This window comes from Acanthochromis polyacanthus, chromosome 22, assembly GCF_021347895.1.
Source record: "Acanthochromis polyacanthus isolate Apoly-LR-REF ecotype Palm Island chromosome 22, KAUST_Apoly_ChrSc, whole genome shotgun sequence".
Taxonomy (NCBI): domain Eukaryota; kingdom Metazoa; phylum Chordata; class Actinopteri; family Pomacentridae; genus Acanthochromis; species Acanthochromis polyacanthus.
In genome coordinates this window covers 9,396,459-9,409,436 of record NC_067134.1, presented here as the reverse complement: position 1 = coordinate 9,409,436, position 12,978 = coordinate 9,396,459, and the positions used below count along the sequence as shown (strand labels likewise).

General features: G+C 40.9%; 1 protein-coding gene across 1 annotated transcript in view; it reads right to left on the bottom strand.

Moving 5' to 3' along the window:
• LOC110964295 (potassium voltage-gated channel subfamily H member 8-like) overlaps positions 1 to 12,978 on the bottom strand; it is a 55,183-nt gene that overhangs the window by 11,554 nt on the left and 30,651 nt on the right. Inside the window, exons 8-11 of the mRNA XM_051943456.1 lie at positions 11,969 to 12,331; positions 10,284 to 10,483; positions 9,021 to 9,270; positions 3,710 to 3,924 (exon numbers count right to left, since the gene is read on the bottom strand). Coding sequence (XP_051799416.1) covers positions 3,710 to 3,924; positions 9,021 to 9,270; positions 10,284 to 10,483; positions 11,969 to 12,331 — 1,028 coding nt within the window. The remainder of the gene's footprint in view (positions 1 to 3,709; positions 3,925 to 9,020; positions 9,271 to 10,283; positions 10,484 to 11,968; positions 12,332 to 12,978) is intronic.

The window sequence follows — 12,978 nt, the reverse complement described above, 5'->3', positions numbered from 1 at the left end:
CAAACAGAATGAAAATAACTGCTGCACTTTGTTGAAACTGGCAGAAAACAGCCACAAAGAGATTTAATAGACTAAAAATGAAGAGACTGAAATGACAACAATGAATGAGAAATGATGACAATACTACAAATGACCATAAAAGACCAAAAACGACCACAAATAGACTGAAAATGACCAAAAACGACCACAAATAGACTGAAAATGTGAATACCGTCCACAAAAAGAAACATTTTTACCTTGAAGTTGAACTTTTTTTACTGTTTTAATTTAGAAAATAGAATTATTGTATAGATATTTACCTCTATTTGAAGGAAAAAATATACAATAAGAGAAAAGAGAAAATGATGGCATCATTTCTGAATGAATTTTCTAACAGTAAATGTCAGACGGACACCGCTGGACTCCGCACCACCTTGCGCTCTGCTGCAGGTGCTGCACTGTTTCAAACATTTTCAAACCATGTGAGCATCTTTTTCTGAACACAGACATCAATATTAACCAATAACACATCAGTTAGACTGCACTTTGATGGAATAAAATGCTCATAATTCCAATTATTTACGTTTATCTGCTGGTTTCCTTCCAGGTTGTCGTTAATAACGGCACTAAGCTGACGGCTGTTTCTATGGATGCATGAAGGAGGACTTTAACGATGTTGTGTTTGTTCCACAGCAGATTAAATCCAACTTTATCAGGATTTACAACAATATTTCGGCCCCGCAGAGGGAAGTGAGCTGAGTTTTATTTAAATCTTGCTGACGTTCCTCCTGGAATCTGTGCTCTAATTAAGCAGCGTGCTTATTTCCAGTAGCAGCTGCTTATTCATGTGTGAATCCCTGAACCTCCTCGTTTATCTGCCGGATTCATTTACAACAACAACACGGTCTTCATGTGGAGGAGATTCATGTGGTTTAACACGGCTCTGCACGCTGTTTGTGTCATACTGGTGCCTTTTTGTGTCATTTTAGTGTCTTTTTGTGTCATTTTAACATCTCGCCATGTAACTTTCATGTCTTTGTGTCATTTTGGTGCCTTTTTGTGTTATTTTAGCATCCTTTTGTGTCATTTTTGTGCCTTTTATGTCATTTTTGTGTACTTTTTTGTGATATTTTTGGCATCCTTTTGTGACAATTCTGTCATTTTGAGTAATTTTTGTCTCTTATGTCAATTTTGTGTCACTTTCATCACTTTATTTTCATTTTTTCATCTTTTTAGCTTCATTTTTGTGTCTGTCACTTTTCATCTTTTATTTACCACATCTGTGTTATTTTAGCATCCTTTTGTGTCTTTTTTTGGTGCCTTTTATGTAGTATTTGTGTTATTTTAGCATTCTTTTGTTATTTTTGTGTTATTTTAACATCCTTTTGTGTCATTTTTGTGTCATTTTGGCATCCTTTTGTGTCATTTTGGTGTCATTTTTGTGGTTTTTGTCATTTTTGTGTACTTTTTTGTGATATTTTTGGCATCCTTTTGTGTCATTTTGGTGTCATTTTTGTGGTTTTTGTCATTTTTGTGTACTTTTTTGTGATATTTTTGGCATCCTTTTGTGTCATTTTGGTGTCATTTTTGTGGTTTTTGTCATTTTTGTGTACTTTTTTGTGATATTTTTGGCATCCTTTTGTGACATTTCTGTCATTTTGAGTCATTTTTGTCTCATGTTAATTTTGTGTCACTTTCATCACTTTATTTTCATTTTTTCATCTTTTTAGCTTTATTTTTGTCTCTGTCACTTCATTTTTATTTACCACATCTGTATTATTTTAGCTATCTTTTGTGTCTTTTTTGGTGCCTTTTATGTAATATTTGTGTTATTTTAGCATTCTTTTGTCATTTTTGTGTTATTTCAGCATCCTTTTGTGTCATTTTTGTGTCTTTTCTGTAATATTTGTGTTATTTTAGCATCCTTTTGTGTCATTTTGGTGTCTTTTATGTAATATTTGTGTTATTTTAGCATCCTTTTGTGTCATTTTGGTGTATTTTATGTAATATTTGTGTTATTTTAGCATCCTTTTGTGTCATTTTGGTGTCTTTTATGTAATATTTGTGTTATTTTAGCATCCTTTTGTGTCATTTTGGTGTCTTTTATGTAATATTTGTGTTATTTTAGCATCCTTTTGTGTCATTTTGGTGTCTTTTCTGTAATATTTGTGTTATTTTAGCATCCTTTTGTGTCATTTTGGTGTCTTTTATGTAATATTTGTGATATTTCAGCATCCTTTTGTGTCATTTTTGTGTTATTTCAGCATCCTTTTGTGTCATTTTGGTGTCTTTTCTGTAATATTTGTGTTATTTTAGCATCCTTTTATGTCATTTTTGTGTTATTCTAGCATCCTTTTGTGCGTCTTCATGCTTGTTCTGTTTTCGTGGAGCTGCAGGACTTTATGCTGCAGAGAAAAACGAACCAACAGTGAGCTAAAATGGTGACGGGAGGAAAGAAACTGCATAGGAGAGATTTTAAACTTTTGTGTTGCTCCCAGTAAAGGAAGCGGTTCGCTGCAGCACCACACCAACAGATGAACATCAGTGGTTGGAGCTCTGGAAGCCTCACAGAGAACTTCATGAGCAGGACTTCTTGGAGACAGATGGAGGAGGTGTGGACCCAGCTGTGAGGAGCAACGTTCAAACCCCCTCTGGCTGGGAGCATGTGGAGGAGCTGAGCTGTTCCAGGGAATCCCCACGGCTGCTTCCAGTCTGGATTCACTCGTCCTTCAGCCTCACAAAACCACCGACACAGTCTTGGCTTATGTTGTTTCAGGAATTACACTGAGCCCTAAAAGTGGGCTTAAAAGACACATTGTGCTGTCATTTCATGTGGTTTTAACATGTCATTTTTGTGCCATTCATCTGTTATTCTAGCATCCTTTTGTGTCATTTTTGCCTTTCTGTGTCATCTTTGTGCCTTTTTTTAAGTTTTCAGCCATTTTTCTGTTATTTTAGCACCTTTTTGTGCTATTTAAGCAATGTTTGGTGTCCTTTTTTAGTCTTTTTGTGTCTTTTTCATGCCATTTTAACCTTTCTCCATGTCATTTTTGTGTTATTTAAGCATCCTTTTGTGCTATCTTTGTATCTTTTTTTGTCTGTGTTATTTTTGTGCCTTTTTGTTTCATTTTTGAGTTTTTCTGGGATTTTTTTTCATGTTTGTGCCATTTTGTGTCGGTTTTTTTGAGAATCTTTTTGCGGCATTTTTGTGTCTTTTTGAGCTTTTAGCGTTTTTATGTCCTTTTATGTCATTTTTCTGTTTTTTCGTGCCTATGTTTCATTTTGTGTCTTTTTGAACATCTTTTTGTGTCATTTCTGTGTCTTTTTGTGTTGTTGTGGCATCTTTCTGTGTCATTTTGGTGTAATTTTTCTGTCATTTCTGTGACTTTTGGGTAATTTTTGTGTTATTTTAGCCTCCTTTTGGGTCATTTTGTGTTATTTTAGCATCCTTTTGTGCTACTTCTCTCTCTTTCATGGTTGCAGATGGAAATTAGCTTAAAGCTTTCTCTGGTGCAATACATTAAATGGTAACATTTCATATTGTACATGTTCTCTTTTTATATAATCTGATAATAATAATGGTTGTTCTGTGTCTTTTGAACAGCACAACTTTAAACTGCAGGACAGAACAGACAATAAAAGACCCAGAAACTGAGTTAGTCTCCTTTAACTTTCCACAACAATCATGTGAAGTGACCATAAAGTGTGTCGCGACGCTTCTCCGCTGTACCTCGGTGTTGTGACCTTCTCGGAGGTTGTACGTCAGGTCGTGCTGGATCTCGGTGATGAACTTCTGGGCGTAGTCCGGGTAGAGGCAGAGCACCTCGCGGAGCCCTTTGAGGCTGATGTACTGGAGGTCGCAGTAGGTCAGAGCCTTCACACAGGCGTTGGTCTTTATCACCTCCTCCTGAGTCAGACAGTCCGAGCCGATCAGGTCGCCCCGACCTGGAGAGACAGGAAGTGGAAGCTGACGGTAAACAGTGTCTGAGCGTATAAACCACAGCCGACAGCAGAAAGAGGGGCAGTTTTCATGTTTGCTTCATTGTATTGGTCCTCTGACTACTTTTACTGAAAAGCCCAACCAAGGATGGGGTCAAAAATTAGCTTAATGCTACACACTCTATATGCAGTACAGCAGATGTGTTCTATTTTAATTGTTTGGTCCCTGATTAAATAAATGAATAAATAAATGTTTGGGTACTTTCTGTCATTTTTTGTAATCCGGGTTGTCGGACTAAACACCACAAAAATCACGATTTCACAAACGCAACATCGTCTGACGAACGCACCAAAAACACACACGAGGTAGAAGCAACAACCGTGATGAGATGATGCAGTATTTTCAAATATAACGACAGAAAGTCCTGACGTCTCACGCTCATTCACGTCTGCGGCAGCTGCCGTTTGGCACCATGCAGGGAGAGTCTTCTTCCTGACGGGAATATCTGCAGGAGGACCTCCAGCTGACAATCGATTATGATTGTACAAGGCACACTCTGAGACCAAAAAAGAAAAAACACTGCTGCTCTTAACTACCTAAATGTAAATGAAGTAGTTAAAATTTATTTACAGTGCACAATTTCCCAACAATGTTAATATGCAGAGAGAGTTTTCTTCCTGAAGGCGGCGGGGACAACAGCAAAGCTACAATTAGAGACTACGATATGTGAGACTTCTAATTAGCAGAAAAGGGAAACAATTAGGGGAACTTTAATGAATTTGGATGAAAATTCACCTCCTTAAAGCTCTCAAGTCCCAACAGAAAAGAAAAAACAATTGCACTGCCAAAAAAAACAATGACTGAAATGCACATGAAGTAATTAAAATGGCACTCACTGGCGCGTCATTTATGTAAAATAATATGTGCCATCACACTGCACAGTATTTTACAGCACATTTATCTGATTTAAAGCGCACAATTTCCCAAAACGTTAATATGCAGAGAGAGTTTTCTTCCTGAAAGGGGTGGGAACAGCAGTAAAGTTACAACCAGGGATTAAAAAGAAACAAGTTTACAGACTATGAAGATGTGAGACTTTTAAATTTGCAGAAAAGGGGAACAACTTGGGACCTTAAATGAATTTGGATAAAAGTTCTACTCTTTAATAACGCTCTCAAGTCCCAACAGAAAAGAAAAAACTACCGTACTGTCAAAAAATTACTACCAAAATGTATATGAAGTGGTTAAAATGTTACTCAGTGATGCATCATTCATATATATTATCATGTGCCATTGCTTTTACAGCACATTAAACTGATTTAAAGTGCACAGTTTTCCAAAATGTTAATATGCAGAGAGAGTCTTCTTCCTGAAGGAGGTGGGGACAGCACTAAAGCTACAAGCAGAGATTAAAATAACCACGTTTGTAGTATTGTGGGCTGAAAAAACTGCTAAATGACATGCGCTGGTGCATCAGTCGTATATAATAACATGTGCATCGCTTTTACAGCACATTGAGTGGATTTAAAGTGCACAATTTTCCAGCACGTGAGCATGCGATACGCTAACCAGAGGCCGTGATGCGTCAAGGATACCCCACCTGAAGCGGGGCTGAGAGGCCGACATGTGTGGCTCTGCTGCTTTATATATATTTCATGCTGCACAGATACAAACACACGGCTGTAAACTGGAAGCCTGCATTCTCTTGTTTCCGCTTCCTCCCTCCACCTCGCTGCTTTCTCCGCAGCCGTAAATCCAAAGTGGCAATGCCAAAACAATTTGTGTGTTGTGTTGGGTTTGTGTTTGTGAGAGAGCTGGCTGTGCGCTCTGCACTTCTACATGTACGAGACAGGAACAGTGTTTGGACGCCTGTAGGAGAATCGTTTGTGTTTTGATACCTACATGCGTGTGCAAGTCCGACATGCTAATGAGTTTACCGCCTTCCCTCTGTGGGCCGCAGTCATTTCATTATTTACAGCTCATTAATATGAAAACGTCGTTGCTGATTTGCTGCGGACCTGAACCGATGCTGTTTGTGAGTCTGTTTGTGTTTCCGTATGCTGTTTTATCTGTGTCGGTGTTGTAGGACAAAGCTCTGGAGAGGATCTCGCTCTGAGAGACCCTGACGCAGGTTCTGGGCCTCTGTACTGAAGGAATGCAGGGTTGATATCGTCATTATTTCCGGGTCTTGACTGGTGCTTTTTCCATTCTTTTGACTGGATGCTGCTGGCAGATATGTTCGTCATGAGCTCATATCTATGATGACATCTGCACATAACTTCCCAAGAGCACCCATAAAATGCAACTGGACTTGTCTTTTTGGTTCTTAAAGGCATTTAAACTCAAATCTGAGAGATTTCTTTAGTTCAAGCTGACCAATCAGGACTCTCAGATGCGTTACTAATGGCCCATAATCTAGAGTTACTCAGATCAAAATGTCAAAGGTTGTGAAATTCCGACGTCGTTCAGCTCTCCTCATCTCTTCACCAGCACAGTGTTGTCCTTTTGTCAGCTAAATGGATAAACAAAAAGTCAAAGTTCTCTCAGACAGAGCTTGTTCCACTGCTGCCAAGAGGAAAAACTAACATATGCATTAATTAATTCATGGATTTATGCTTATTTTAATGGGTTTCCTTCACAGCTTGTGGGGTATTAGTCTCCAGTTACAGTCCATCTTCCACCTGATGGGGTGTGAACCGTTTGCCCACAGCGACAGTTTGATGATTGCAGTTTTATTCACATATCTTCATTATGTTCTTCTTCATAAAGGCTGCCTGGCTGGATGTCTAATAAATCCCTCAGAGTTTTGCTCATTACGCTGCAAACCACCCCCCAGAATAGACTGATGAGGACATCTCTTTACTTTGGTTTCAACGATCTCCCAACATGTTGCTTAAAGAGCACTTTAAGGTCCTGCTTCAGCATGTTTTGTGAATTTTATGCCCCGATACACAAGCTTATTTATTTTTTAAAAAACATTTCTGCTTGTCTTGATGTGTCAGACTTCTCCAGAGCAGCTGCGTTGCATCATGTCGTGGTTGGCTGACTCCATCTTCTCCATATCAGCTGCAAAGTTTACCCTTCAGGATGGATTTGAATGGATTAAATCCCACATCTGTGACAGCTAAAGCTGGCGTAATTACCTCTTCTGCTTACTAATTTAGCAAAAAAAGGGCATGATTTGCTAGTTCTTCTTGCCTTTAAATGTCAGTTCATCAACCCAGCTGTTCGTCCAGGGTTGGTAGATTGGACATCTTTTTTGTTCAACTTTCACTTTTGATAAGAGTTGTAGAAGCTGCTGGACTCCTGACTGTCCTCCAGGAATATGAGGGTCGAACATCCTCAGCTGTATCGCCTTGGAGACAGACGGTGGTTTTTGAGTCACTTTTCTGCCGGAATCAAGGAGGGCTTCCGTGGTTTGGAGTCCAATACAGAGAAGACCTTCAAGATTCAGGAAGAAAAATGACTCATTCTTCCAAACCCACTGATTAACTTCTTCAGGGAATGGTTCGGAGTGGAAAGCCTTCGGATGAATGGAGCCAGTTTGTTTCTGTTGCGTTCTACACGTACGCTCATTGGCCACTTTATTAGGTACCCCTGCTCAGACAAATAGCTAATCAGCCAATGAGTGCAATGAGTGAAACATTCAGAGGGCGAGAATTTGGTGTTTTGTATCAACGGTTCAAATGATCTTTTTTCAACTTGAAATTCAACAACTTCTCCAAAAGCGACCCACATACTAGAAAAAGTGAAACACTGTCTTTGTTTATATTTTCATCAAACACCAGATGTGTACAAAGATCGTCTTCAGGTCATTTTTGACCAGGCAGTTGAAAGTCACATACAATGGACGAAAGCACACCCCCACATCACACACGTCTCTAAAACCACAACGACACACACAGATGCACGCATGCACACACACACACACACACAATGAAATATTTAGCGTAAGTGTGCCACTGATTGATCTCAGATAAACTTGAACTTCTACGTACAGGTGGATCATTGTTGATTGCAGTCCCACTCCACTCAAGTTCACAGACAAAATATGTACGCACACATAGGCTACTGACATAGGTCAAGATTTTATAATGAGGTCATCGGTCAAGATTTTATAATGTCATCGGTCAAGATTCTAGAATGATGTTATAGCTCAATATTCTAGAAGTGAAGCCATAGGTCAAGATTCTAAATTGATGCTATAGGTCAATATTCCAGAATGATGTCATACCTCTAACTTCTGGAATGATGTCATCTGTCAAGATTATAGAATCATTTCATAGCTCAAGGTTCCGGATTATTGTCATAAGACAAGATTCTAGAATGATGCCATAGGGCAAGACTCTGAAGTGATGTCATAGGTCAATATTCTAGCATGATGTCATCTGTCAAGATCCTACAATAATGTCATAGTACAATATTCTAGAATTATGTCATAGCGCAGTATTCTAGAATAATGTCGTAGTGCAATATTCTAGAATGATGTCAGCTCAATATTCTAGAATGATGTCATCACTCAAGAATCTAGAATGATGTCATCGCTCAAGAATCTAGAATGATGTCATCGCTCAAGAATCTAGAATGATGTCATCGCTCAAGAATCTAGAATGATGTCATCGTTCAAGATTCTATAATGATGTAATCGGTCAAGATTCTATAATGATGTCACCGGTCAAGGTTCTAGAATGTCGTCACCGGTCAAGATTCTAGAATGTCGTCACCGGTCAAGATTCTAAAATGATGTCATAGGTAAAGTTTAAAAGTAAAGTCGTTTCCCTTGTATAGCGTCGCATGACGATGTATTCCTCCACTCCGCTCGCCAACTAGTTCTTGCGCGAAATCTGTTTTAACATTGCAACCGGCGTCCGTCAGAATGATGGAACAAGACTTTCTAAATAAATTTTTGGGAGATGTCAAAACAGCCACGAAACGCCGTAGATCGAGGACGTCGTAAACTGAGGACCTGCTGTAAACGGTTTCAGTGAACTGCATGGCGTTTCATTTCAGCACCAGCAATGACAATCTGGAAGTGAACTCCAGCTCAAGCTTAAATTGAACCCACCCTGTGGACTCGTTAACAAGTTAAAAGTTTGTTTACCCAGAATGGCCAGCACAGTGTTGTCCTTCAGCACCTCCATGGAGCCTGAGCACACGAAGTAGATGGCCTGCAGAGCGTCGCCCTGGCGGATCAGGAACTCCCCCGGAGCGCAGAACGAGGTCTTGATGATGAGGGACAGCGAGCGCAGACACCCCCTGCTGGCCGACTCGAAGAGCGGCAGCTGCAGCAGCTCCTTGTTCAGGTGCATGGCGATGTCGGCCCTCAGCTCGTCAGGGAAGTCCTTCAGCAGCTGAACAGAGAACCGAGAGGATTGTTTCACTACGTGAACGCGTGGGAAGGTGATGCAAAATAAAACCTTTCACCTTCCCACGTAGTCACAACCGACTAACGCAGCAAACAGTTTACTGTTTATCTCTGCACATTTACCCACTCATCTGATCTCATAGTTACACCAAATTGCTCAGAATCACTGGGTCCTACTCATTTATGATGAGCTGTTTTGTCTGTAAAACTTTACCAAACCTCAGCAGAAAAATCAAGATATTTATCAAAATCACTTAATATTTGAGCTGTTGTTCCAGAAATAATCCTCTGGAAAATAAACACCTTTCGCGTTGTTTTGTGTCTTATCGTGCAATTTCTGTGTCATTTTTGCCTCCGAGTTATTTTTTTCTGCATCTTTTTAGCTTCATTTTTGTCTCTGTCACTTTTACATCTTTTTGCTTCATTTTAACATCTCTTTGTGTAATTTTAGCATCCTTCTGTACTGTTTTCATTTCTTTGTGTCATTCTAACTGTGTCAAACTGCACTGAACAATTTCTGAGTTCTCTCTGCTTCTTCATGGAGCTGCAGGACTCTGGACTGCAGTGAAAAATCAACCACAGTGAATACAAATTCAGGATCTGCTTGAGTTCAGAGGGTTAATGGAAAAGGAAACCTTGCAGGGAAAGTTGTCACCTCCAGGTATGAGCATCTGTCCACCATTGCGCTGTTTTGTTAAAAAGGATTATCTAGATTTGATGCCACAGTGAAGTACACCAAGAGTGAGTTTAATGTCAACGAGGCCATTTATCCATTAAATTAAGATAGCTGCTGCAGCGTGATAGGACCCAGAACAAAACCCAAATCCTCCCTACGACTTTGTCTGGAGGGCAAGTCATCGGATTTGCTTTCATTCCACTTCATCCCATTGTGGCCGACAAGCTCAATCCAAGCCAAGCATCCGTTACAGAAAGTTAAAGGAACAGTCTGACATTTTCAGAAATGTGTCTGAGTAAATTTCAACGCTGGATCCCTCCTACCTCGCTGACATCGATCCCGTTGTTGACGGACCAGGTGGTCTGGAAACATTCCATCATGCGCTGCTCCAGAGCTTTGGGCAGACGGTGAACTCGGATGAAGTCCTTCAGGTCCTTGGTGCGGGTGTGGTAGAGCGATCGGCGCGAGTACATCCTCTGGATGATGGCGGTCACGTTTCCAAACACCACGGCGTGCATCAATGCTGCAGAGGAGACACGCCAAGACGGAAAAACACTGAAGAAGCTGCTTCAGAGGGAGATTTCTTTGTTTGTCCGTTTTCTATCTTCTACCCTCACCCTAACCAGTGGAGGCAGACGGCCAGCCTCCCTGAACCTGGCTCTGAACCTGCTGGTAACAGAATATTTTACCTGCAGCCAATAAACAGTGATCCTGATGCATCCCTTCTCCAGGCCAGGGATAATTTATAATTAAAGCTAATTAATGAAGATACTGTTGTGTGTAAATGTGTGCTTCTTGTTATTAAAAAAACTCAGGAAATAGTTCTAAATAGCTGGAAGCAACAAACCAACTCCTGTTCATGATGTTCTGTGGGGAGGATTAAAAACCTTGGAGACATTCGTTATTGGTGATTGGAGATGGGGCCACCCTCCCTGAACCTGGCTCTGTTGGAGGTTTGGTCCTGATTCTTCTTCCCAAGTTCTTCCTCAAAAGGATTCTAAAGGGAACTAAGTATTCGTTGGGTTTCTCTGAATAATTTTAGATTGTTTCCTTGAGATGACATGTGATGTGAATGACACCAACCATCCACAACATTAATACCACTGACAGGTGAAGTGAATAACACTGATCATATTGGTACTAGCTGGTGTTCTACTGAAAAATCTTGGATTTTGGCGTCTGTATTGATGAGACTTACACACCCAGAACAAACACACTCCTTCATGCAAAAGCCACTGGCCTACCCCCGCAGTACCCTAACCCTAACAATCAGGAACATCTTGAGGAACATGACAAACGCCCAAGATGTTGATTCGATCTCCAGACTTCCTAGACCCCATTCGGATCAAACATCAACAGGATGAGTGAAACGAGCTTGATTCCCCACCACACAACCCAGAGAACCCAAAGGATCCACTGCCAGCGTCCTGGTCCAGGCTCCATAGGACACCCTGAGAGGTTTTTCTGGTCTAGGACCAATGGCTCAGAGCATTTTTGACCAACAAAATATTAGGCAGGTGGTTGTGGCTGATCATTGTAGGCCCAGCTATATGAATAAATTTGAACTGAGACATTACCGGTGTAGAACTTAGAGTTTGTGCTACATTCCAGGTATTTGCTGTTAGTTATGATTGTAGGAGCATCAGTAGAAATCAACTGGACTTCTCTTGTAGGTTCTTCAAGATGTTTCACTTTCATCCAAGAGGCTTCTTCAGGGAGTTACAGAGTCTCTCCAGGTATATATTCTGTAACTCCGTATTAGTCAGTTAGAACAGAAGAAGCCTCTTGGATGAAGGTGGAACGTCTTCAAGAGAAGTCCAGTTGATTTCTACTGAAGCTCCTACGATCACCAAGACCTTGATGACTGAGAATCTTACAGACTTTAGCTATGATCGTTAGCCGATGCTAGCCGATCTTCCTAAATGGTTCATCTTATTTTGTTGTCTACTGTCTCCATAATGACATAACACTGCTGACAGCCCTGGGTTAAAGTGGCGGTTTGGCCCACCTCCGATCAGCATGGTGCAGATGGAGAAGATCTTCTCAGAGTCCGTGTTGGCTGAGACGTTGCCGAAGCCGACGCTGGTCAGGCTGCTCAGCGCAAAGTACAGTGACGTCACGTAGGAGCTCCTGACGGACGGACCGCCGCTCAGCGTCGTCCCGGAGCCGGCCGGCGTCCTCGCTCTGGGCCTGCTGCCGTTCCATTGGCCAGAACCCAGCAAGCCCGCCCCGCCGGAGCCGTTAAACTGGCTGTAGTTGGTCAGTCCGGCCGTCACGGAGCCCTGAGGCGAATCGGAGACGCCCAGCAGGGAGGTCAGTGGTGCCAGGAAGTACGGCGTTCCCAGGCGCTTTGCTAGTTCATGGAGCCAGCCTGGTGGGGGAAGAAGAATTTGTCAGTTTAATGAGAGCGTTGGGTGACCTTTAGGGGAAGGCTTCATTAGCTCCAGTAACGAGGCTGGAAGGGCAGAGTAATTACTGGTGTCACAGAGCACGCAGCGCTTGAGAAAATGTCAGCTTATATTTGTGTTTATGCACGGTGCAGCGAATTTGTCTCACCGTTAATTTGTCAGCTTGTGGCTTTTTCTTCATGTTTAACAGTAGAAGTCTCAAAGGCACGTTTTACAAAGTTTATCCTTTAACCTCTTTAAATAAACTGACTTGCTGGACCCCAACTAGGCTCAAGAACAACCTAAAAAATACAGAATAAATGTTAAATTTAGACATATATGTTCAATTAACCCTCAGAAACTCAAAAACAATCCCTTCAAGCCTTTAAATTTATTTTCAACACATAAAAACAAAAACACTCCAAGAACAAACGTAAATCTCACCACAGACGGCCTAAAAAATGAACTTATGTCAGATTCTGGAATCCTAATGGATCTTCCAGCACTAAAACAGCCTTTGTCTTTATTAGAATCAGACAAATAATCAGATTTTCAGCTTGTTTCAGGAATAATCGTCTGTATCAAGCTGTTCCAACCAGAAAATCTGTCAAATCTCAGCTTCACATTCAGA